This window comes from Amblyomma maculatum, chromosome 2 (assembly GCF_055883805.1).
Source record: "Amblyomma maculatum isolate TAMU_Amacu chromosome 2, ASM5588380v1, whole genome shotgun sequence".
NCBI lineage: Eukaryota > Metazoa > Arthropoda > Arachnida > Ixodida > Ixodidae > Amblyomma > Amblyomma maculatum.
In genome coordinates, this window is record NC_139345.1 from 124495263 (window position 1) to 124521788 (window position 26526).

The 26526-nt window shown below is 46.9% G+C and overlaps 1 protein-coding gene across 1 annotated transcript; it reads left to right on the top strand.

Moving 5' to 3' along the window:
- Positions 1-302: 302 nt before the first annotated feature.
- LOC146199780 (cathepsin B-like) lies at positions 303-24721 on the top strand. The gene is made up of 7 exons (XM_084592810.1): positions 303-431; positions 11418-11627; positions 14990-15105; positions 20002-20231; positions 21963-22079; positions 24133-24261; positions 24645-24721. The coding sequence occupies exons 1-7, from the start codon at positions 303-305 to the stop codon at positions 24719-24721; spliced, it is 1008 nt and encodes a 335-aa protein (XP_084448936.1).
- Positions 24722-26526: the final 1805 nt, after the last annotated feature.

The following is a 26526-nucleotide window of genomic DNA, read 5'->3' on the forward strand; positions in this document are numbered from 1 at the left end:
TGACGTTACAGCTTCAAATACAGCAATAAAACCGTTTTTGCTCCAATTTCGGCATTTGCACTTGCCACATAATTTAGCTAAATATTTATGTCCTTGAGCGTCGATGGGGATTCGAGATATTCTTCCTCTTTGGTCAGTTGTACGTGATACCGTAACTGACAGAAAGCTTACTAGAGCTAGATTTGTTTATATGAAGTTTTATATCTGGAAGAATACAACAAGAAACACTGATTAAGGCAACACTTCGCTCTAGTTCCCACAAAAGCTGCTTTGCCTTCCCAGTTTGGTCCTCTGCAGGCGTGATGAAAGTCCTCCTGGTGTGTGCACTGTTCGTAGCGGCGGCGCAGAGCCGCCGACTGCACTCACACCACATGCAGCCGTTGTCCAATGAAATGATTGACTTCATTAACAGACTCAACACCTCATGGAAGGTGAGCCCGCTTTTCGCTGTTATTTTAAATGTAACGCCGGAGCTCTATATATAATTTTCCCTGACGTAGCGTTTGTTTCATAATTATAAGAGAATTTTAGAATAGGGGACCCCAAGCTTTGGGGCCCCCAAGGAGCTTGGGGCGTCGAAATGCGCATGCGCAGAACGTAAGGCGCGCTTGGGGTACTTGGGGTCTTGGGTTAACGCTTGGGGCGGCCCCTATTTTTCCAAAATAGCGTTCGCCCCAAGCCGCCGTTGGGTCGCTTGGGCTACGGCAACATGGCGGCGCTCGGCTAAGCGGCGGCCGCTCGCCTCGGCACACATTCGTCGTCACCGCTCCATGGTGTCACGCGTTCATGGAAAACGAAAGGCCAACGAAGCTTATGCTATGTCTCATGATGCCCGCACAACCAAATTTTAGCGATAAAACGCACTATATTTTCAGATTGCTTCCGGATTTACCGAGCTGTTAGGCTTAGCGAGTTCGTCTCCTTTGGTTGCCATGGGGACCAGACGGCGGAAAGCGCGGAAGGTTCAAATGCGGTTTCCCGGTCTCGGCATGGACTGACAATTGGCCGATTTCGTCTTGTCTGACGAAAACGGTTTATATAACCGGTAGTCTTAAGATAGTTTTTGCACAATAATAGTACTTTTTGATGAATAATATAACGTTGTTTGCTTTTATATATTAAAATGCTTTTCCTTGGCTACCGTCGTGGCGCTGCAATCGACGAACGCAAGCCCGGCTCCGCTGCGTCGGGAAAAACCCTATTCTAAATCTCACCGCTCGGCTAGCACGTTGTGCTGCCGCGCGCTATTTCCTTGGGGGCTCCAAGCCTTGGGTCCCCCTATTCTAAAACTCCCTATAAACTCTATTATTGCGCTATTTTCTTAAGAGAGTTTTCAGATCATCTGCTCTGATTCGAGGATCTTATCGGTTTATTTGGCGTTCTGCAAAACAGCATGAGTGGCGGATAAATTATGTTAATGCTGAGAAAGCGCTTGGTGCGGAAATATATGCAGCGCTTCGCAGTTGATGAAAATGTGAATCAAATGCTTCTCCAACTATAGATGATGGGAGACCAGTCTCCTAAAAATAGCAGAGGTTATATCTTTTAAACCGATCATAGTTCCAAAGCATACTAAGCTGCAGTGCTGCACTTTCAGCTGCACATGTGGCACCATCTGGGAGCCACCACGTCAAATGACGGATTGGTTGGTTGTACAACTTTTAATTCCATCGGAAACGGGGAGTCGTGCGCCCGCGGATTAGAGGCTGGCAGGTAGCCCTTGGCTTCTTGCGGCCTCTTCCGCCAGATGGACGGTGCGGTGCTGGATCGCAGGGTCCGCGCTTCGCAGCAGGGTACCCAGGCTTCTCTACTTGTAATATTTTGCCCTATCCCTGGAGATTGTGAGCACTCCCAAATTATGTGGTCGAGGGTCCCTCTCGCCCCACAGTGTTTGCAGAGATCATTGTCCCTAAAGTCTGGTAGCGCGTGAAACGCCCAGACCGGGTTCATGAACGTATTAGTTTGTAGCCGCCTCCACGCGACAGCTTCTCTATTATTAAGTCTAACATCTGGCGGGGGTACCAGTCTACGTCCCAATTTAAAATGGTCGATGATTTCCCCGTAATTTTGCAGACGCTCGTCGTATGCCCAGTGTTCGGGGGGCTCGACGGCTACCCGGAAGTAGAGAGCTCGGGCTAGCTCGTGAGCCGCCTCGTTACCAGGGACGGCAGCGTGAGCGGGTGTCCAAATCAACTGAATTTTCCTATTTATTGTTCTTTGGGTGAGGATTATGGCCGCCTCCGGCGATATCCTCCCCTTTCCAAAATTTTGAATGGCAGTTTTGCTGTCGCTAATTATGAACTTGGCTTCTGTTCCTACGCAAGCTAGCGCTATCGCAACTTCCTCCGCAGTCTCTATGTTGCGGCCTCTGATGGCTGCCGCGGATACCGGTGCCCCTCGGCCATCGACTACCGAAGCTACCGCCGCACCTGTTCTGCCACTTGCCGCATCAACATAGACTACTTTCTTTGCTCCCATGTTCTTGAACCGTCGCTCTAGGGCTTCAGCTCGTTTGGCCCTTCTTTCGACATTACATTCTGGATGCATATTCCTAGGGAAGGGGGGGACTACCAAGGCATTCCTGATTTCACTATTAATTGTGACTTTTTTTTGAACTCCCCTGTCTGGGTTGAGGCCTACTTTTGCAAGGATTACCCTGCCCGTCTCGGTCGTGCTTGGTCTCTCTAATTGGGAGGTAGGTGGGTTACAACTTTAATGATTCAAAAAGAACCAGGTTAGGGGGGGGGGGGGGGGGGTAAAGGGAAGCGAGGGAGCAGGACGACGATGGGCCCTCAGGCCGCTCTAGATGGCCGGGCACTTTTGTGCTTCGGCGACCCCTCGGGCCCAGCTCACTGTCAGAAGCTGTACCTCCGGCAGCGAGCTGCGCAGAGCAGCCTCCCATCGCTCCTGGTGTCTTGGCCCTTGCCACGGGGGCTTGGGTTTGTTCGGGCAGTTCAGGAAGACGTGAGTAAAGTCGGCTCTGGTGCTAGGACACAAGTGGCAGTGAGGAGAGGTTTCGCCACGGTTTATAACAGAGAGAAGAAAAGGGGTCATGACTGTGGCCGTCTGAAGTCCGCGCCAGAAAGCCTGGTCGCTTTTGGGAAGAGATTTATGCGGAGGAGGGTACAGCAGGCGGGAATTTCTATAAAATACGGTGAGGTCGTGGTAATTAAGAAGCCGATCTCTGGCACTGCGAGACGAAGGCACCAGGTCGCTCTCAGCCCGGTTGACGAGTGCTCGGGCTTGGGAGTGAGCGGCCGTGTTGCCTGGGTGTTCGCTGTGCGCAGGGACCCAGAGGAAGATGATGAGGTGATTCGGTGGAGGGGATGATGCTAGAATGTTTGCGGCCGGGGAGTGGATTTTGCGATGGGCATAATTACTAATTGCTGTTTTGGAGTCTGAGAAGATATACTCCGCAGAGGAGTGTGTGATTGCTAGGGCAATTGCTGCTTCTTCAGCTTGCAGGGAATCCTGCAAATTTGGAATGGACGCACTGACTATCGTGTTGTGGAATCCATCCACGGCGGCTAATGCGAAAGCTGGTCGGTTTGAATATTCGGCCGCGTCTACGTAAACTGCCGGAGCGCCAGGAGGGTAGTGCTTGTGCAGTCTTTGCTCTAGCTTTTCGTCTCTCACGATTATGCTCCGGGTGGGTATTTTTGGGAAGAGGCGGAATGTAAAGATTGTTGCTAACAGCGGTGGGAGGATTGCGTGTGGCCGAGGTATGACCGGGTAGGTTTATCCCAATTCGGCGCAGAAGAATTTGGCCGGTTTCGGTATGTGAGAGTCTGTGGTACTGACTAATGAGGTGAGCTTCTACCAGCATTCCCAAGGTGTTGTGAACCCCTAGTTGAAGTAGTTTTTCAGTAGGCGTTGATGTAGGGAGGAGGAGAGCGCTTTTGTAAGCTGTGCGGATAAGTCTGTTGGGTTGCTCGGTCTCCGTGGGTGTGAGGTAGAGGTAAGGGATGGAGTAGGTGATCCTGCATAGGCAAAATGCTTGAATGAGGCGACGTGTGTCTGCTTCCCTCATGCCGCCATGGCGATTGGCGATACGCTTAATTAGTGAGGCTGTATTCAAAATGGCAGCACGAATTAATTTTATGGTCTCGGCGTTGGAGCCGGTGTCAGAAATACTGAGACCTAAAATTTTGATTCTACTGACCCTGCGGATGGGGGTGTCGTTTAATGGGACTTGAATATTAGGGGGGTTCCGTTCTTTTAGGTCCATGACTATGAGCTCAGATTTAGCTGCCGAGCAGCTTAGACCAATGCTGCTTGCATGCGTAGCAACAGTGTCAGCGGCCAGCTGAAGTTTGGATTCTATTTCGCCATGGTTGCCGGTATTGACCCAGATGGTGATGTCATCCGCATACAAGGAGTGGTAGATGGAAGGAATTTTGTCAAGATCCCTCGCTAACGGGATAAGAGTAATGTTAAATAGAAATGGGGACAAAACTGCTCCCTGGGGCGTTCCCTTACTGCCTAGCGTGAAAGGGCAAGTTTTTACTGTGCCTAATTGTAGGCAGACGGATCGGCTGCTGAGAAAGGCAGCAATATAGTCATGCGTGCGAGAGCCCACGTTCAGGTCGCTCAGTGATTGTAAAATGGAGGAGTGGGCAACATTATCAAAGGCCTTCGTCAGGTCCAATGCAAGGATAGCTCTGGTGATGTGAGGGAAAACGGGATTGAGCACATCCTCCTTAAGTTGTAACATGACGTCTTGAGTTGACAGGCCCGCGCGGAAGCCAAGCATGGTGGTGGGGAAGAGCTGGTTTTGCTCCATGTATCGGTTAAGTCGATTTAGGATTACGTGCTCCATGACTTTACCTGTGCAGGAGGGGAGAGAGATTGGCCTCAGATTCTTAAGGTCTAAAGGTTTGTTAGGTTTTGGTATGAAAGTTACCTTGGCTGATCTCCATTCCGGGGGCAGCGTGCCCTGGTCCCAGTGTTGATTCATGTACCTAGTGAGAGAGGCTAATGATTTGGCGTCTAAATTTCGTAGCGCTTTGTTAGTTACTCCATCAAGACTCGCACTGCCTCCGCCAATTCTGCCCACGTGTTATGCACCCCGAGTTCGAGCAGTCGTTCACTCGAGGTACCCGTGGGCAGTCCTAGCGCCTTCTTAACGTATCTTCGAATCAGGCAGTCTAACTTCTCTTTTTCGCCGGCCTTGATGTCCAGGTATGGCGTGGCGTAACTGATTCTGCTTATTACGTATGCCTGGATTAGTTTTAGTAAATTTCTCTCCTTGAGGCCTCTTCCTTTAGTGGCGACCCTCCTCAAGAGCCCGAGGGTTTGCATCGCGTAACTTTCTAATTTTTTCAGGACCTCTCCGCTGTGACCGTGGGATTGAATGACCATCCCCAAAATACTGATCTGATCTACTTTTGGCACCGGTTTGCCTTCCACCTGAATATGAAACTCCCCGCTATTCTTGCAGCGGAGGTACTTCGGGTTATAAACGAACAACTCAGATTTATGCGGGGAGCACGAAAGTCCCCTTTTAGCCGCGTAATCGACAATGATGTCGGTCGCTGCTTGCAGGCGTTCCTCCGTACTCGCATCGCTCCCATGGTTAATCCAGAGGTTAATATCGTCCGCATACATGCTAAAATTTAGCCCCTTGATTTGGTTAAGTTTACCCGGGAGGCCTCTCATTGCCACGTTGAATAGAAAAGGCGATAGCACTGAGCCCTGCGGTGTGCCTTTGCTTCCTAACTCTATCGTAGGGGATTCTAAATTTTGAAATATCATGCAGGCTTTTCTGCCCGATAAGAAGTCTTTTATGTAGTTGTACGTTCTCTCCCCTACTCCGAGCACTTCGAGCCCTTCGAGAATAGCCTCGTGCCTGACATTGTCGAAGGCCTTGGTGAGGTCTAGGCCCAGGATCACTTTGGCGTCTCTCGATCGCGAGTCTATGATATCATGCTTTAGTCGGAGCATTACGTCCTGCGTGCACAAGTGTGGTCGGAAACCGACCATTTCGTGCGGCCACAGGTTGTTTTGCTCCATAAAGCACGTTAATCTTGTCTGTATTACGTGCTCCAGCAACTTCCCTACGCATGAGGTTAGGGAAATCGGTCTCAAATTTTCCAATTGCGGGGGTTTTCCCGGTTTGGGTATTAGTATTATGTTTGCCGTTTTCCACTGATCTGGCAACTGGCTCGTTTCCCAAACTTTTCCAATGAATTCCTTTAGTAGACTAATAGAGTCATCGTCTAGATTCCTTAGCATTTTATTGGTGATCCCATCGGGGCCCGGGGCTGATTTAGTTTTTAGTCTTACAATTTCCGCCCTTACCTCTGCCTCCGTGATGGGGGCGTCAAGCGCCTCATTGGGTGTGCCACCGTAGCTCGGGAGTGGGGAACGCTGGTTGTCTGCAACATACGTTTTTACTAACTTATTCATAAACGCCGCATCGTCTCCTTCAAAGGCGTGCCTGACTTTTGCCAATCTTATTCCCGATTGAGTTTTTGAATTTGTTGGGTCCAGCAGATGCCGGAGCATGCCCCACGTTTTGGAGAGATTCATGCCTCCCTCCATTTCGTCGCATCTGCTGAGCCAGTTTTGTTCGCACAGTTTGATCGCGTAGCTTTCAATTTCCTTGTTATGCCTCGCGATTCGTCTTCTAAGATTCTTGTTCCACTTTTGTTTCTTCAGCCTGCGTTCCATGCTTTGTTTAGCGTCCCACACGTGGAGCAGTCGGCTATCTGCTATACCAGGAGCGTCGTCTCCTACCAGCGTCTTTGTCGCCTCACCAACGGGGCGTTTGAGTGCCTCCGTCCATTCCTTAATGTTCCCAATTCTTTCTAATTGCGCGGTTGCCCTGATTTCTCTACATTGATCCCATTATGTAACGGCCGGTTGGCACGCCCTGTGCGTCTTTACGCCCTCTTTGAGGACCGAAACGATAATGAAATGGTCACTGCCAAAATTTTGCTCAGAATTTTGCCAGTCTAAGCCCTGTAAGTTTTTTGAAAATGTCAGGTCTGGGGATGTGTCCGCGCATACGCTGTTACCCGTCCTCGTTGGATGATCGGGATCCGTATGGAGGGTGAGACCTAGCTCGTACGTGTCCTCCCATGGCTGCCTACCTTTGGTGTCCTGTAAAGCATAGCCCCATTCTTGATGTCTGGCGTTAAAGTCACCAACGATCAGCAAGGGATTATTCCCGGCCGCCTTGATGGCTTTGCGCATAAGGGCTCTAAATCTAATTTTCTTTTGCTTGGGTGAGCTATAAATGTTGAGAAGGAATAGACTGGGATCCTTCTTTCGTCCCGTTAATATCTCGTTGGAATACGTTCTCGATATCTCTCGAATTCAAATCGTGTTCTATCACCGCTGCATTGCGCTTGACAAAGGTCGCCACCGTCGATTTCACGCCTCTATCGCTGTTGAACACCTGGTATCCCATTAGTTTGGCTCCCTTCCCTGTTTCCTGAAGGGCGATTGCGAGGGGGGTCTCAGTTATGAGTGGAAGGTATTGCTGCAGTAGCGCTCTCTTGCGCTGGAAGCCGCGACAGTTCCACTGCCAAATTTGGTTTTCATTTACGCGCCTGGCCATTTTGCAGCTGGGTTAGCGTTTGCTCGACATTCTGCTGCCACGTGTTGACGGCTACGAGTTCAGTTCGAACTCTTTGCACTTCCCCTGCAAGTGCCTGTACCTGGCTCTGAATTTGGTTCATGAATTGGGTCATTTGACTCATGAATGACTTCAATTTTTCGTCAAGCCTATTTTCGAGTGCTTGGAACGGGTCGGTTTCATTAATTTTGCGCTTCACCGGGGGCGGGCGAGACGCCTCAGTCGCCATTTGCTCATCCCCTTTCGCCGGTGGCGCCGCTTGTGGCGGGGCGACTGGCTGAGCAGGTGGCAGCTGCTTCGCGGGAGTGGGAGGCCCCTGCTTTTCTGTATGCTGTTTCGAACTTTGATTTTGCGTTAGCTTTTTAATCACCCCCTTAAGCTCCTCAATTTCTTTTTTAAGAATTTCGATTTCCTCGTCTTTCTTATCTTTCCTAGGTTTAGCCTGGGAGGCCCCGCTGTTGAAGCTTACATTTTTCCGGTCTCCGCTGGCGTTCCGCTTGGTCCATGGGTTGGCCGCGTCCCTCGAACTCGAGCGTCTCCTGGACCCAGACCTGGAGCGTCCCATGGAGCGAGAACTGGAACGCCCTCGCTGCTGCGGTGGCGTCTCGTTGGTGGTAGATTCCAAACTTGGGAAGGAGTCTTCTCTAACGCGGAAGTCTCCTCCTCCTTCTTGCTTGACTTTCGGTCGCCCTCTGTTATCGTCGTGCGCTGGCTTATCCTTGACTTTTCGCTCCCATTGCTTCTTCTTCACCTCGTACGGAGTCCTAAATATTTCCTTACATTTTCGGTCACCAAGCAGGTGACCCTTGCCGCATAGCTGGCATTTTGCCTCGCACTGGTGACCTTGCGGTGGCCTCTCCATTCCGCAGCTTCTGCACTTGAGGTTGCTCGGGTCCGGACAGACGTCCTCCCTGTGACCGAGTCTTCCGCAGGCATTGCATACCTCATATTTTTTTGCGGTAAAGTTGACATCGCTGCGCCATCGGAGTCAGGCGAACCCATCGTGGTACTTCTCTCTCTTCAAAGAGAATTAGTACAGTTCTGGAATTTTTGCCGAGTCTCCGCACGCCCAAAACTGGCGGGTTGCCGTGGATTCTCAGCCTCTCCATGATGATCTCGTCGGTATAAGTAAGTGGCACGTCATGTACCACGCCCTTGCCGCAATCTTCCGGCGTCGCCACGTAGGCAGTCAATTCGATCTTCTCCCCCTCGAACACGAGGTGGGTTAGGTTCGCGTAGCGTCTCTTCCTTTCGGCGCTTGTAGTTGCCACGAGGATCGAGTGCTGCCTAATATTCGTCGACGTCGCCTAATGACGTCCTCCCCGGCCTCGCCTGGGTGGATACCAGCTGCCACGATTATTGCGTCAGCCAAGATTGCGTTGCCAAACTTGAGCAGACGTACGAGGCCGCCACGTGGCCTCAAAATGATTTTCTCGGCGCCATCGGGTAGGCGAGCATGCTGCTTTTCCACCGATTTCGCAGCCATTTTTCTTGCAGCATGCTTCTCAGCAGCTCGCTGCTTCTCAACTTGTTGCACGGTCTTCTCGAGCGGCACATATTTCTTCTTCTTGGTGGTATACCATTGACCAGGCACTTGAAATTCCTCCGGATCTACCGGCGTTCCTTCGACAATTTCCATTTTTTAAGCTTTAGTCAGCTTCACGAGGCTAGGGGTGGGTCCCCGACGGGGCCGCCGCGATCCCAGGGCGCCGCGAGACGCTAGGCCACGTTAGGCCTAGCTTCAGCACGTAGTCCACCGAACAAAGTCCGAAAAAATCGGAAACAAAGTCCCACCTCGGAAAAACTGGTATTCCTGTCTCAAATGACGGAGGTTTTAACTCTTGCCTCCCCCCGTACCCCCGTACAACGGAGCAGTTGATGGCGGATGTCAGGACAAGAAAAAACTTTAATGCAGTGGTTTCCTTGTTTGTCTATGCGAAGCTTGTTGTCCTGTGTTCCATGTAGCGCCGCGATCCTGCAGGCCCTCTATAGAGCTGCTGTACATCGCTTGTATTGCGGGTTCGTGCTAGGGAGAGCGATCCTAAGAAGAAATACAAGGACTTAGTCATGAATCCCGTTCGCCGCCTGTATGTTGTAGGCCCGCTCGATCAGCCGGCGCTGGTCGCTCGGCTCCGTGCTAGCCAAGGCATCATCCAAGAGGATGGAAGGGGGGATTTATGGGTGGGGCGCCATCGGCTAGTGTTGTGAAGGCTCAAACTAAATGGTATAGTGTAGCTAGGTGTTGTTGACAGCTAAGGAATTTCTCGAGGTAAAGGGGGGGGGGGGGGGTGTTCGTGGTACATTTTAGGAAATCGCTTGAGTCTGACGTTGACACCACGCCACAGCTTCGGTTTTGGTGAGCGTTAATTAACGTGGAAGCCGTGTTATTCTTCGTGTACAGTAATATTGCGTGACGTGTTTAAAGAGTACATAGCCGTGCTGGCAGCCTCTGTGTCTGCTTACGCTTTCGTTGACAGCGCTTGGAAGGTTGCTTGTCGTTGGTCTGAAGGGAGGCGTGACCAGGGGTCCGAACGATGCGGACGATGGGGACTGTGTGACAATAAATATTGGTGACAGCAAGCGCGCAGCCTGCACAGATAATATATTCTTCGCGAAGGCGCGGCACGCAGCTTGTGAACCCGTAATCATTGTGCATGTTTTGGAAAAAAATCTGGGAGCCGTGGCTACAAATGGCTTTTGTCTTACCCTATACTTAAACCTGGTTATATTGAGTGAAAGCAGGCGCCGCGGTGGCTCTGTGGTTGAGGCGCTTGGCTACTTACGGCGAGTGCCATGGTTAGAAACCCAACCGTTTCTTATCGGCACCGAAAAATTTTTGTTCATGGTGAAAGTGCTATGGTAGATTACAATGTAAATAAAATAACAGTCGCTAACTGTGGACACTGGTACAGGACTTGTGTATTACTCCGCTGAACACTAAACAGAATAAGTTCTGAAGGTTAATGTTGCCAAACTAGAGAGATGCATCAAAATACTTGCGCTTTTAGTTTGCTCTGGCGGTTGCCATTTTATTTGAGTAATCCGGTAATTCCAAACAGCTGACTAGTTTCGGTTGAAGAGGAATTATGAGAAGTATTTCCGAAAAAAAAAAGGTCATGGTTAGTCACTGGTTAGTTATAGGCTCCATCACTCTCTGTTGGTTGCCTAACCTGATAACCTTCGGGGAGACTCTCGACATGGAACTTCTCTAGCGGGCGTAGTTTGAATTGCCCGTGTGGAGCCGCGTGGCCCTCAAGGAGCAGCTTAGCCAATAAAGGCGACTGCACAAACAATATCGGACAAGATTCTAGGGCGGTGGTTGTGATCGTGTGAGCGCTTATGCAATAAAAAGTTGTTTGAGGTGGTGCGTGGACGTCAAAAGCAAAATTTCACATTTTAAATATTTCTCACTGTCTACCAAAATATTTCTCGCTGTCTTCTTTGGCGTTTTCCTCTTCTATACGTATGTCAAAATGTGCTTGAAAGAACGAGGAAATCTTCAATTCGAGCTCTGCGGAGGAAAGTACATAAGTCCTCTACCAATTGTCAACTTGTAGCTGATTAAAGGAATTGACTGTTCTTGATTCGCAAAAGCTGCTGGTTCCAAATTATTTTTTTTTCGAGTTTGCATCCTTCCACACTTATTTTAAAGCAGATTTTTAATGTAAAAGTTTAGGCGCCTCTTTCTAAAGCCTATAAGTTTACTTCAAGGTTTTAGCATGGATAAAAACGGTTCGCAAATTACTGCGGTGAGAACATTACAATACTTTGAGAAAGGTAGTTAGGGAACTTACCTGAGGGCTTGATAAAATGTCGAGTTCAATGTTGCACACAGGCCGGCAGGAATTTCGACAAGAACACTCCCCTCAGCTACATCAGGGGTCTCATGGGTGTCCACCCCGACAGCAAGAACTACAGGCTGCCCTTGTTCTACCATGTAGAGATTCCCAAGGACCTGCCTGAGTCTTTTGACGCTCGAGAGCAATGGTCCCACTGCAACAACATTCGCGTCATCCGTGACCAGTCGTCATGTGGATCTTGTTGGGTGAGCACATTGGCGAACCGGTACCGTCGTTTGCCCCCGCTTATGCTGGACAGAAATTATTGCGTGCGGAACTGTCTAGAGACCAATCTTTTAAATTTATTTCAAGTGCACAGAGTTTTCCACATGTTGGGTTGGCGGGCCTCAGCTACAGTTTTCAGAAGGGAACTTTTTGGCCGCCGTAACGAGTAAATCAAGAGAGCGCTCTAGTTTACCTGTTTCACCACCCTGCAGCGCATAACTAAAAAATAACGGCTGTATTTTCTGAAAAAAAAAAAAGAAATACACGGCGCTATATCGAAGATTCAATCTGGAAACGGCTTCATCTGTGTAGTGTAGCATGAAATCACTCCGCTATGGCTGCTTTTTTAACTTAAACGCGGCATTTCTTAGATTGCAGTATCGTTCTACGTACATATGCAATTTTCAAAGTCTTTACGAAACAGTATGAAACCCAGTTGAAATCGGGACGCTCCCTGGAAACAAAGCTCCGTAACTATCTACTGCTTAAGAGATATCTGTTAGAGATGTTGCATAGACGTTTTGTTATATCACAAACACCTCCGTGTAATGAAATAAAGTCTATTCGGAAACAAGACACTTGCATTCAACAAAGCACCAAGGAGTGCACGCTGGTTTAAAATATGGGAACTGTCCGCTGACGGACAATTTTTTGTCTCCGAGTGAATTTTTAGAAGCCACACATTTACAGCAGATTCTACTGTTGTACCATGGTATTCAGAATAAATATACTGCTCGACAATTGCGAGCGCGAACAAGTTCGTTTAATTCTTAAAGCATGAAGTTGAGTAACTGATTTTTGAAAATGTCAATTTTAGAGAATGTTTCCCTCCATTGCGGAAAATACGACCTTGAAAAATCCAGTGCTTAGTGCCGGCTCTAAACGCAAGAAAGAACGATTAGAAAGGAAGTTCAATCACAATTATGTGATGCCCACCCTAAGTGCACGTTAAAGAACCCCAAGTGGTCGAAATTTCCGGAGTCTTCCACTACGGCGTCTCTGATAGCCTGAGTCGCTTTGGGACGTTAAATCCCACAGACCAACCAACCAACCAACCTAACTGGTTAAAAAAATTGGTTACTTGAGACGAGGATTGTATAAAATTTGAACGCATTTCGAAAAAACGTTCGACGCAGCACCTAAACGTGCCTTGCAACAGTGCGGAAGGTTGCATAGGGCCTGAATTCAGTGGAAAGCGCATTAAATTAATATAGTTACTGTACAAAAATGTTCACAATGTTCAACATTTCTAAACCTAGTTATACGAAGCGGAAGCATGTCACCTGCGGACGACGTTGCAAGGTACACTGCGTAACGTTAACATAGGGCCTAGCTTAGCTCGTATCCATGGCGAAGCGTGCACTGCCTAGGCGTACGGTGCGCTCCTCATTAAACCGCGGCCAAGCGTGCGACGAGTCACGCCAGCGTCTCGTCACGCAGTCTGACAGCGGGAGAGCGCATGCGCGATGGTTCCAGCTGCGGCGGCGGAAAGAGCACGCGCGCCGGCGGCATAACCAGCGCGACGAGTGTCCTCTGACTCACTGAAGGTCCAACGTGAGCCGTCGCTGACCTTGGTCCGAGGTGGCGCAGTGAAGCTTCCGCTTCAAAAAATGTGACTGAATTCTCCCATTGAAGCAATAAAGGCGCGAGACTTAGCGGTGCTAAGGGCTGCATGTAGTACCACATCATAAATAACAACGGCCTTTAAAATCCCTAGTTTGTTGTAGCATCTATACTTTGCTGGGATAAAACTAACTCGAGGTGCTCAAGAAATGCCAACGCAGTAAGGACAACCGGAAATGTGTTTGTTGCGACTGAAGGAAGAAGGAAAAGAAAATGCACGGGCCTGCTACTGGCTCTGTAGCTGAGCCACCTTCGCTGCCTCGTGCGGACAGGAGAGAAAATAGAGAAGAAAAAGAAAAGGGAGAGAAAGACGCGCGCCGCAACAACAGCCGTCGTCCACCACCGAAACGATAGCGGGTGCAATTACGGCCTACAACTGATGAAAAATCGGTGGCAGGCTAGCCCCCTCCGCAAGCGGCAGTAACCTACCAGTCCCAGCCCCGTAGGGCCAGAAGCAGCCACCCTCGTCTTTCTAGCGCTACGAACGTGATACTTAGATTTGAGCAAGAAAGGGAAGAGTGCGCTTTTGACCCAAGGCCAGAAAATCTGGACAGACGGTTCTCCTTTGTGCTGCTGCGACCAGTTTTTCGGGGCACTGAGCTTCAAGAAATGCCGTTGGAATTTAGAAAATGTATTGTCACTTCACTTATTCCCTGTTCCCATGGGGGCTGTTCAGTACATAACTAGGAAGCACTTTGCAGTCAAATTATGCACAGCTAATCAAGATGAAGCGACCAGCTCAAATATCTTAGCATGCCCCTTCATGGGAGTTTTTGGTTTCCTTTCAACTTTATACCCAAATTTTGCCATCCATTTACGCGAGGCGCGGTATTGGGGGCTGCCTTATAACGCCGATTTATGACGTCTAAGAAAGCTGGGAAATGATTCGTAAAATTTACGCTACTATTACTTACATCATGATCGGAAGTTGTACGAAGAATGTTAACGTAGTGAAAAGTGATTATGACAGTTGATTGTATTCGTTTAGGCACCAGAAAAAACCCTGGAAACCCAATACCCTGTAAGGGTTTAATACATCCCTTCAATTGGTACCGTATTTTGGAAGTTGCTGTCATTAACTGCGACATGCACATATATGGACTTTCTACTGACAATAATGTGTTCGTGTTGTCCAGACAAACTTAGTTTTCAATGACTGTTTATTGCGGTTTGCCGCAGAGCAAAGGTTTTATTTATTTGTTTAAGACCTACTGCCAGCCTTGAAGAAGGCCTTAGGCAGGCGTGGGACATAGAGTATAAAAGAAAAAGATGCACGGCAGAAGAAACTCCTCACAAAATGCGAATCGAGCAGACGATCAGGATATCACCTCGTTTTCGCAGGCAAACAACAACTGTATATTGTGCTGAATGATCTGAACATGCGCACACCGCTCAACAGAAAATGCGAAGACCAGGCAAAAATAAAAGCTATGGAAAATGATGAATAAAATGATGAGAACACCGATATGTGAAACACCCGTACGCAAATCGCTATAGATGATCAAACAGTAAAAATTCGCTTACTGAGCAGACTTAATGCAACCTTAAACAAGAATATTAAGTGCTCCAGTGCATTTCAATCGTTTAGAAAAGGGGTTCTCGCTACGGATATATACTTGGGTAAGAATGAATGCCACTAAAAATGCTGGTTGTTTTTGTATATCAAGGTTTTTCATTGGGAGTGTTCAAATGACCTAAAGTGGGCTTTATCGTGATGCAGGCATTTGGAGCCGTAGAAGCCATGTCCGACCGAATTTGCATTCATTCCAACGGAAGAGCCCAGGTGAACATCTCCGCCGAGGACCTCGTCACCTGCTGTACTAGTTGTGGATTTGGGTGAGACACCAGTAAATTTGTTCTTGTGAATCTCTATTACACATAATGTGATATGAAAATCCCGGATATTCAGTTACGTTTTGATCTGTACTCCCCTTTCTTTGCCTCCTGGCGAGGAGATTTCACTTTGGGCACACCAGGATTATGTAAAACATATCGAGACGCTTTATATGCAGTTGTAGAGTCCTCGAGCATATATCAACCCTAAACGACCGCATCGCCCCCGCTGCTCCCTATATTAACTGTCGATGTTGCGGCACGAAGATTGTCGACTTGTCGCAACTGAGCCCCTTCACTCGTTGACTGCCGCCACTAACTCGTGACCAAGCTTGTGGCTTTCATCAAGGGGAGAAATTCTCACATTTTTATTTTTGCAAATAGCGTCACTCCTGTTGGAGACAATAAAACCTTTACTGGCAATGGGCCGTTCTTGTTCACAAAATAAAATGCTATTTTCCAGAGTTCCTACGCCTCAGTGCAGGAGGTCATCTCCGCGAACTAGCGGAAGATAGAATATTTGAGAGAACCGATGAGAACTCAATTAGCAGCACCGAACATCGCTGCTTCCGGAACAATTGCGATGAAAGTCACTTTGTAAAGCACTGATTTCTGCCTATGGAGTAATATGTATAGACACCTATTAATTTGTGTTTTTTTCTGCTATGCTAATGCAATGTGGCGAATATATTATTGATCTGCAGATAATGCCTGCGCACGATATTTCACGTAAAATGAACCAAGGATTAAAAAAGAAAGCGGAGTACTGCAGCTTGCTGAAACCAGCTACGTATTGTTGGTCGTCGTGTAGTGCTCCTCGGAGTATTTGTTGTATTACGTTTAATGGGGTAATTAACAATGATGAAAAATATTATATATTATTATTTTCAGAACAACTGCCTTTCAGTTCTGTTTACCTACTTCCTACGCCGTCGTTTTTTCAAAAATTTTAAGCTCTCGAAATATAAAAAAAAAAATACTACGTGACTGTGATCCTGCCCTAGCATATTGCAGCGGATCCGTCTCGAAAAGAGCAGCCGACAGACACCACTGTCAGAATAGTCTCAAAAGTTCGCCAGCAAATTTTTCTGGGACACGAAAAGCCCGAGCCGCGATCAACGAGCGATAAGCGATGAAAAGGTCACTGACAGCCGACTCGGACGGAGCTATCAAACTGAAAAATTAAGACGAAAAAAGAGAGAGGCCCCGCCGGGTTGTTGCAGTGGTAAAACCCCCGACTACTGTGCCGGAGTACCCGGGTTCGATCCCGACCGCGGCGGCTGCGTTTCGATGGAGGCGAAACGAAGAGACAGCCGTGTTGTTGTTGCGACTGAAAGAAGGAAAAGAAAATGCACCGGTCTGCTACTGGCTCTGTAGCTGAGCCACCTCCGCTGCCTCGTGCGGACAGGAAAGAAAATAGAGAAGAAGGAAAAAGAAAACGGGAGAAAGACGCGCGTCGCAACAGCCGTCTTCCACCACCAAAAACGGTAGTGGGTGCAATGACGGCCTACAGCAGATACGATTATGGTGGCAGACTGATCGCCGGTCCCAGCCCCGTAGGACCAGGAGCAACCACCCTTCTTCAGAGGCGTCCGTGGGCTGTGCGATGTCAACGCACGTTAATGCCTCGCCGGGGGGTGCAGTGGTAAGACACCCGACTACTGTGCTGGCGTACCCGGGTTTGACGTAAGCACGATGCGGTGGCGCTTCTAACGTTAGCGTGGTCCGACTGGGGGTGAAAAATAGACTTAGCTCCCATAGGAATACATGGAAACGAAATATTCCAAAGCAGTTTTCTAATTTCACGGGTCATCTGTGATGTCGTTATTCGGTACAGAGCAACCATGGGCATCCTAGAACAGATCACGAAAGTATCAAATCTCATTAACGAGGCGAAGTATTTTTAAAACACTGCGAAACATGTTGGGGTGCGAGTTGGGAGAGCGACCCGTACAAAAACATGCAAACACAACTTACCGCAACAATTTACTCGGTTCAGCAGCGTTGAACCCTTCTCATTTTTTGGTGAACGTCTTGTATCACGCTCCGACATCATGTTGCATGGCACACTACATTCCCTTGCAAGTACTGCAAGTCTGACGACTTGCGAGACCGCTAACAGCACGATAAACTGACCGCGCACAGTTGCAGACGACCATATGCATCACCTACGCTGTCGCTAGCAGACGCTCCGGAGCTGGAGGCGACCGCTGTGGGCATAGCCAGCTGCGCTGTCGTCTGCTGCAATGCGCGAATCTCGTTCGGTTCATATTGTCGTATGGCGTTTGCCAACTGCTTTTTAAATGTGATGCTGTCTAGCACGTATCACTGGAGCGACAGTATTATCAAGCTTATTTACCCTTTGCGGCAGCATATCAGACTAAGCAAAACCGCGATTCGCTACACCCAGTTTGCCTTTTGGTGGTGTCTGGATTCATAACGCAGGTTATTCGGGGACATTTTAAAAGTAGACTGCCTCCATAATGACGCACCATACTTTATCAAACACTTCTTCAAAGCGCTGGTCAACGTTTAACGACCGGCCAACACTTCTGATGCTCTGCGAAATGAGAAAAATATCCCGGTAAGTTGTGTTTGCATGTTTTTGTACGGGTCGCCCTCCCAACTCGCACCCCAACATGTTTCGCGGTATTTTAAAAATATTTCGCCTCGGTAATGGGATTTCATATTTTGATGATCTGTTCTAGGATGTTCATAGTTGCTTTGTACCGAATAACGACATCACAGTTGCCCCGTGAAATGAGAAAGCTGCTGTGGAATATTTCGATTCCATGTATTCCTATGGACGCTAACCCTATTTTTCACCCCCAGTCGGCTGCGGCGCCGCGAGCGCCCCCTGTGTTTGTAAACACGGTGTTGGTCTATAGGAAGGGAAAGGTGCGGTAACTGTCTCGCTTGTTTTCTGTGGACACCTCAACCGCGCCGTAAGGGAAGGGAGGAAGGTGGTCGTGAAAGTGGAAAGCGAGAAAGAGGAGCCGTAGTGGAGAGCTACGGAATAATTTCGACCACCTGGGAATCTTTAACGTGCGCTGACATCGCACAGCAAACGGACGCCACATCGTTTATCCTCCATCGAAACGCAGCCGCCGTCGTCGGGTTTGAACCCGGCTACTCCGCCCCACGGGGTTGTGCAGTGGTAAGAAGCCGGACTACTGTACCAGAGTACCCGTCCGTGTGCTGTGCGATGTCAGCGCACGTTAAAGATCCTCAGGTGGTCGATATTAGTCCGCAGCCCTCCACTATGGCTTCCCTTTCTCTCTTTACACTTTCCTCCCACCTTCCTCTCTTCCCTTACGGCGCGGCTGAGGTGTCCCTTCATATAAATCAATAAAAAAAAATCCTCTTCGTTTCGCCTCCATCGAAACGCAGCCGCCGAGGTCGGGTTCGAATTTTCTGTGGACACCTCACAGAAAATTCGAACCCGACCTCGGCGGCTGCGTTTCGAAAGAGGCGAAACGAAGAGGCGTCAGTGCGCTGTGCGATGTCAGTGCACGTTAAAGATCCCCAGGTGGTCGAAATTACTCCGAAGCCCTCCACTACGGCTCCTCTTTCTCTCGTTCCGCTTTCCTTCCCATCTTCCTCCCTTCCCTTACGGCGCGGTTGCGGTGTCCACAGAAAAACAAGTGAGACAGTTACCGCGCCTTTCCCTTCCTAAAAATAAATCAATCAGTCCACAGAAAACAAGTGAGACAGTTATCATGCCTTTCCCTGCCACTAAATAAAACAGCGCACGTTAAACCCCAGGTGGTGGAAATTACCCCGTAGCCCACCACTATGGCTCATCTCTTTACTTTCACTGCCACCTTCCCCCTTCCCTTATGGCGTGGTTCAGGTGTCCGCAAAGACATGTATGACAGATACTGCGCCTTTCCCTTGCTCTGAACCAATTATTTTTATTAAAGAAGAGAGAGAGTAGTAATGAAGTCTTCTAATTCAAGGCGGGCTCGGCTTTTTTTTGTGTCACAGTGCAGCCCGTTCACTTGGGTCTAGTCACTAGAAACTTCTCTTTCGTCCAAACTTTGTTTGGAGCGATGCAATATCACAACGCACGAGCACATTCACGTGAATTTTTTATATTTCGCGGGATTGCATGAAATGACCGAAAAAAGAAATGGCCACCTCGTAGGCACGTTGGGACGTTGGTTGTAAAACAACTAGATAGGTTGCTTCAAAACCTCCTCCACAACCTAATTTTACCCATGCACTTGGCACCAAACTGAATAATAGATTTTGGAGAACTCATCTTAGATATTTATTGCACGCAATTAAATAATATTTTGCCGTTAGAGTGCGTTGCCTTTCGGGTGCCATTTTGAGACACTCGTAGGCTAAACTGGTTTCATGCTCTTTGAAGAATTCTTTATCTGTTTTCTCTCTTTTAACAATTACGTAGCAAACACGTATGTGTTTCTTACCTTTTAGGTTGCACTGCGTTGTGTTTTAGAACTAGCCTCACTGTTGAAAATGCTTTCTGATTAGCCCAGAGGTTGCTGGGCTGTGTCATTTACAGTTAAGAACTTTGCGAATATAATGGATTTAAGGCGGCTCGACGAAAACGATAAAAATTACATGATCTGAAAACGAATTTTGCAAAGCGCAATGCTTTTCTCTCGACTCCAGAATGACTTTTTTGTATTTAAAAGCATGTCTAACATACAGAGGCTGTCGATCCCGCAATGCTTCATAATTTACCCTAGGCGAGTATTGGTCGCGTTACAAACTCACTTGAATTAAAACTCTCTAAATTTCAGGATGTGTAAATGATTTATTTTTTATTTAAGGCGGTGGTAATAACCCTCTCAATACATTGTAACGTTCACGGGACTTCACCTTTATTTCACTTTTTTTTTAAAGTAAGACAAAATTAATTTCCCTCAGATGCGACGGAGGTTTTCCATCGGCTGCATGGGATTCTTACAAGACGGACGGCATCGTCACTGGGGGCCTGTACGGCACAGACGACGGCTGCCAGCCATACTACTTCCCCCCATGCGAGCACCACATAGTGGGTCCACTTCCCAATTGCACGGCCATTAAGCCGACCCCAAAGTGCGTCCGTGAATGCCGCAAGGGCTACGAAAAGGGCTACAGCGAAGACAAGCACTACGGTACGTACTCGAACTCTCGTAATAGATTGTAAATGGCTGCCTATCATTGAATGTTTTTGGGTATAAATCAGCTGCATCGCGCACTCAGTGGTATTACAAAATTTATATTCACTGATTTGGATGGTGACAATGCAAAGGAGAAATCATTTAGCGATGAATATTACCGGGGATTACTGCATGTTGCCTTGGATATTTGATGCAAGCATCCTGTGATACAGTGGTATGGCTTGAAGCGACTGCTCTACAGCCTAAGCCAACACCTCAGTTGCCAAGATAGATGTATTCATTGCCGGCGAAGTGATTCGCTTCCCCAGTGCAAATAAAGGTCTGTCCGGGACCTTTGCAAGGAATTAACAATTTAAGTGATAAAATGGCTGATAAAAGCGTACTTGCAATATTTTCGTATCAGTTTTTCTGTTGAACCTAGAACTAGAGGGCGTTGGCGGTACAGAGCTGTAGTGTGCGAGAGGTACCATCATGGCTGCAAACGCGATTAGCAAAGGACTGGAGAGGTTTTTCATGGGAGTGCTGCCGTAGCTTTCGCTCTAGTCTTAGTAGTATTAACTCTATGGGGTCGTATGTCGAAAGTCACGAACACAAAAACTTAACACTCTCGTAGCTCCGGCTCTACTGACATGATGACATTACGAGCACATGAAGGAATAACATGACCAGGCAAGGGAGCCGCAAAGTCTGCGCTCCGAAGGCAATACCACTGGCAACGCGGCTGACGGATCTTACGAAGCACACCAGTCGTTCGAACAACACCAACCGCGCGTCGTGAAATGGTCTCGTGGCGGCTGCGACGCGGCAGTTGGGAATTCAAAAGTGTTATAAAGATGAGACGGAAAGGAGATAGAGATATAAGAAGGAGAGACTTTTATTCTCACGCTTGGTCATTGGTCTCCAGGTGACAGCATGTTTCTCGAATGTGCCGGGACGGAATTGGCTCGGCCTTCCCTCCCCTTCTTTGAAACATTTATCGATAGTGCTTTTAGCTTTTATTCACATTAGGATGGCCTTTTTTTCCGCAACTAAACCAATGCAAGGATGCGTTGGCTTAGTTGGCATTCTGCCCACCGCAGTTTCCTACGGGAAAAAAGTCGCCTAGACGGATCGTTGCGCTGGGATGGAACGGTCTATCTAGCAGTGGAACTGCAATTAACCGTAGCTATTTACAGAAATTTTCCTCTTTTCAAGCTGTTGGACAACGGAAAATACTGTTACTCATCTGTGCAATTTGTGCTTAAGTTTTATGTCAAATATTTATCTTAATACGTCAGGGGTCATTACGGGACCTTCACTGAGAGTGGTGACTAAAAATGGCAATGAGAGCTCATACGCTGCTCCTTCATCTGGCCTTGTCTTGCCCAATTCTTAGCAAGAACGGCCTGAAAGTCTCAGTGATGAGCAATAAGGTGTGCTTTTTCGGTTCGAGGTCCTAAATCTGGAACTTGGTTCGGCAGTGGTCGTATCACAAAGTTAGAAGCGATTGAAGAGAAGTAAAAACAGCCAACATTTGTAAGCTACCAAACAGCAAAGTTGCCAGACATTTTCAGAATGTTTTGACAGTTATAATCTCTTTGCGGTCGTAAGGCATATCCCGAAGCAAAATAAATAGCCGGATGTGTGTCTCTAGTAACACCGATATCTAATATCTGTCTATATAAAGCTAGACCATAAAGTGTGCGACATTGATAAGTATTGGTGACTTTGCCACTCCTTGTGCAGCAAAACAAGTCTACAGCATCAGTGGTGACGTGGATCAGATTAAAACAGAAATCTTCAAGAACGGACCCGTGGAAGCAGACTTCGCGGTCTACGCTGATTTTCTTTCGTACAAGAGTGGTAAGTATGTATTTTTTTCACAAGCAGCCGTTGATTACGCTGTTGATAAAGTATTTGTAATTCTTGTGTTCATTTATTTCAATGGTCATGATTGGACGATTACTTTACATTGATTTTATAAGCTTCAAGAATTTCGTATTAGGGCATCACATTCGTACATTTAAGTAAAATCGAAATAGGAACAGTTTCGGTTACCAATAGTCCATCACGTATCATGAATAAATAATAACACGACCATATTTCTTACTTTACTTGAGGTTTTTGTTGGAGCACGGAAACGTAATAAGGTGCGACTGTATTATAACAGAAAGCCCACCTTGTCCATGTCATTTCATTTATAGATAAAGAAGTTTTTGTTGTGCTTCACAAGCAATCATAAACAAACACAAAAGAAAAAGTCTAAATAGGAGCACATATATTTTGATACCTAAAATAACAGGCGGATGTCATTATAGCAACATGTAACATGACGTATGATTGCTCAAGAGCAAGTTAACCTGATTTCAAGTACCTGTGGGCTCTACGTCAGACGTGCCCAAAGTATGTTTTTGATTTGAATTGCGCGAAAATTGTCATTGAGAATAGCAATAAATGCAAATAACGAATACGTTTCCTGGCCGTATCCTCGGAAGCCGCAGCGGCGATAGCCGAAGCGCCGAAAGCGAGTAAGGAACCTTTATGCACAGAGAAAATACCAGACGGAGTCAAGGAGTGCTTCGCGAAATATATTACTGCTACATACGTATTCGGCTTGAAGTAACTCAACTGTGACACATGTGATGACATAAATTTCTTTTGACAAAACCAAAGACAACAAAGTTAATTTAAGCTTGGTATTGATGCCTTTTTTTCACCTTCTAATTTGTCCTCTGTTGTACAATAAAATAAAAGCCGTAATAGAAATAGAGAACAATCCCGATCCAGCAAAGCTATGCCGGGATTAAGCCATTATTGATGCCGTCGAAAGTTGTTACCTTCCTGGTAGTTTCATCTTACACAATCAGCCTAAGCCCTAGAATGATTGGTGAATGAGGGCCATCGTGGCCACCTTTTGACTGAGGCTGGATGGAAAAGACACCGTGGGTTGTGAGATTTGATTGTTCGAGAACGAAATACAGCAGGCCGAATTTATTGCATAGACATTCATACACCAATTAGAACTCCTCTTTCCCTCTTCATTCGTTCATTTTTTTCGGCTCTCATTTCGGTTTTCAACAGGAAAAAGACTAGTTACTGCGCCGTTTATTTACTCGTAACCATTTTTCTCGGAGTTTTCATGTAGGCGAAATGCATAATGCTGCCGTGTGATATACGATGTAAGTGCAAGTCAAAGAGCCTGGTCAAGGAGGTATCCGAGCCCACTGCCCCGTACAAAACATGCAAATAATCAGACAAACTCCAATTTTTGTTTATTATCCTGTACGACGTTTGCGCCCGCACTTGTCTGGTCATGGCTAAGAATTGTGCCTGATTTTCGCTCTATGTATCAATGACGGCATCATCCGTGAAAGACTGCAGGTTGTCGTAGCCCGCTGCAAGATTCTTGCGCTGGTGAACAAAATATGACGTTAGCACCAAGACTAGGGCGAATACTTAGCAGAGACACATATATTGATTGTTTCTTCTGCATGTGCATACACGCTTTCACGCTAACTTCAACTTTGCTATGCAGAACCAACTAGCCCAACAACACGCTCTAGAGAAGACTTATTCCAGTAGGGAGAATGCCGCTCTGTTGATGCAGCCGTCATTATATCGCATGTGCAACGCAATACGGAAATATAGTAGAGGAGATGAGATTAGTGGACTGAACAACTTTTTTTTGTTCTCTGTGTGCTTCTTATGTTACATATGTTGGGACACATAGATATACTCATCCGCTGGATTCCCTCGCCAATGAAGGTACCCACTCTAAGACATCTTAAGCAATATGTGTGATGTTGTAGTGGTTCCACCGATGCACACGCATAGTGCGTGTGCAGAACGTAAAATGATTTTGAAGTACGTCCTGAAGTAGGGAGTATAACCACAAGACTGTCCTGATTCACAACAGGTGTATACCAGAGGCACAGTGACGAAATGGTAGGTTTACATGCCATTCGCATCCTTGGATGGGGCACGGAAAACGGCTATCCATATTGGCTCGTGGCGAACTCCTGGAACGAAGACTGGGGAGACAAAGGTAATCTCTGCTGAATTAAGCCGAAAAGCTTTGTTGTTGCTTTTACAGCTCGTGCTAAAACGCTGTCATGAAAGTATTAGCCTGGTTTTGTGAACCACTGTTCAATCTATGCTGATGCTCTTTGTATCTGCTGTATGTGAACTAAAATATGTGCATAGAACAGGCCACTAGGAAGGAGATATCGCCATGGGTTTGACATACGTATTGCAAGGATATAGGCAGGCACCTTGAGGTCTCTCATATGTTTATTGCTACGCAAAGCACTTCTAGCTGACTGCGTGCTCCTAAAGATAGCGAGCAATGTGCCTGTGTACATAGATTAAAAAGTGTAATCAAGGCATGTGTGTTTTAAAAAGCAAAATGTGACGCTGTACCATTTGCAGGCTACTTCAAGATCTTGCGGGGTAAGGACGAATGTGGCATCGAAGGTGACATCAACGCTGGAATCCCGAAAGAATAAGCTGCCTACTTTGTTTTGCATAAACATAAAACCTATCGAGGTTACGTTTTGATTCTTTGCATTCGTGCTTAAATGCAATAAAAGTGTTAGTTTTGCTTTCTAATCTGTGGCATGAATTTATCAACGGAACGCTCGAGAGCAGGAAAAGTTCTGCTTCGCTATCTACTTATTGCGCGGAATGTATATGTGAAAATCCCATATCAAGTCAAGATATTCGTCACATTATAAGTTTTGCACCTCGATAATTTACTTTTACGCAAGATTTATTTACTGTTTGCAGTAATTCTCTAAGCCATCGCGAAGTGAGAAGGAACGAAGTTCAGGATTGGGTTGAGGCGGTTGACAGCTGGAAGTGGGATAATAGAGCCTATTAGAATAGCATGTCCAAAGGGTACTTCGGTATCTTTATATTTTACCCCCTTATATAGCAGCTCGGACTACGTTACCCATACTAACTCAACAACTTCACCCGTCCGCCCACCCATTCAACCACTTATGCTACCACCCACTCAAGGAATGTGATGCTGCTCGGTTTGTTTTTTCTTGGAGTCTCCAGCTTACGAAAACGAACTGTTTTTTTAGACAAGTGTTTTGAAGCTCGTACCTTTGTCCACTAGACGGATGTCTGTACACTTTTCTTGCTGACCTCGCCGCAGTGGCTCAGTGCACGTGGTCAGGGCGCTCGACTAATGAACGCAAGGATGCGGGATCGAATCCGCGGCCTCATTTCGATCAAGGAGAAAACTAAGACGCCTGTGGTCTGTGCGATACCAGTGCACGTTAAAAAAAACCACAGGTGGTTAAAATGTTCGGAGGCCTCCACTACGGCGTTTCTCTTAGTCTGAGTTATTTTGGTACGTTAAACCCCACAAATCAAGCACAACCATCTCGCTGAAACTGTCGCAAATCGACAGGCCATGACAACCAATTGACCAAATGAACACAAAGAGTTTGAATGCGCTTATATTTACAAAAAGGTTGGGAAATCAATATGCTCATACGTGAAGATCTATTTTGCTGATTGATTTGTATATTTTTTCATGCGGACAAAGAGCCTACCCCCCCATTTGACGACGCACTTCACAAGAATGGCGCTGGACTACACACAGAAAAAATAACACAATAGACATAGTTTAAAACAGAAGGAAAGATGACAATGAGAAGTGACATTAATAAAGATTAAGACAAGCATCATTGTACACAATCGAAAATTTGTGACAACAAATCAGGTACAAAATATGACAGTCTCCGTGCTCTGATTTATGTAGAAAGAGAACATGTTGACGTGATTAGCGCGGCTAGTTCGCCTCGAACAAGCTCAAGTGACGTCATTCTGATGAAATTTACCAGTGGCATTTCAGCTTCATCTCATAAAGAGAAGCGACGTCCCGGTTTTCTCTGGGCAGATTTGGCTGTACGGTATCCCGCTTTTCTTTTTTATTTAGCTTGCAAGAAATACAGATGACAAATATTGCTAGCTTTATCCATATAACTGATAAAAAGGCAGCAATTGGGTATATTTCATAAGCATCTAATTTTTTTTTGCTCATTGCTTCAGCCAAGGGCACAGATAACGATAAGCCCATTCACGAGAATTATGTCAGTGAATTTTATTCTCGTTATTCGTTAGCAGATAGGTGCATGTAAAATGAAAAGACAAAGTACACTAAACCGTGCTCTAGCCCGTTCCTTTATATTTAAGCCTCACAAATTCGCGGAAGTTATATCATTGAGGAAATTTTCTAAGTTAACTGAATGCGCTCACAACGGTGATGTAACAGCTCCTCAAAGTCTCCAACTCTTTT

What these genes read in the sequence shown, in the direction of transcription:
- LOC146199780 (XM_084592810.1), top strand. Translation starts at nt 303, where the DNA reads ATGAAAGTCCTCCTGGTGTGTGCACTGTTCGTAGCGGCGGCGCAGAGC. An exon ending in GACTCAACACCTCATGGAAG is followed by an intron (nt 432 to 11,417) that starts GTGAGCCCGCTT and finishes TGTTGCACACAG; the next exon opens with GCCGGCAGGAATTTCGACAA. An exon ending in CGAAGACTGGGGAGACAAAG is followed by an intron (nt 24,262 to 24,644) that starts GTAATCTCTGCT and finishes TACCATTTGCAG; the next exon opens with GCTACTTCAAGATCTTGCGG.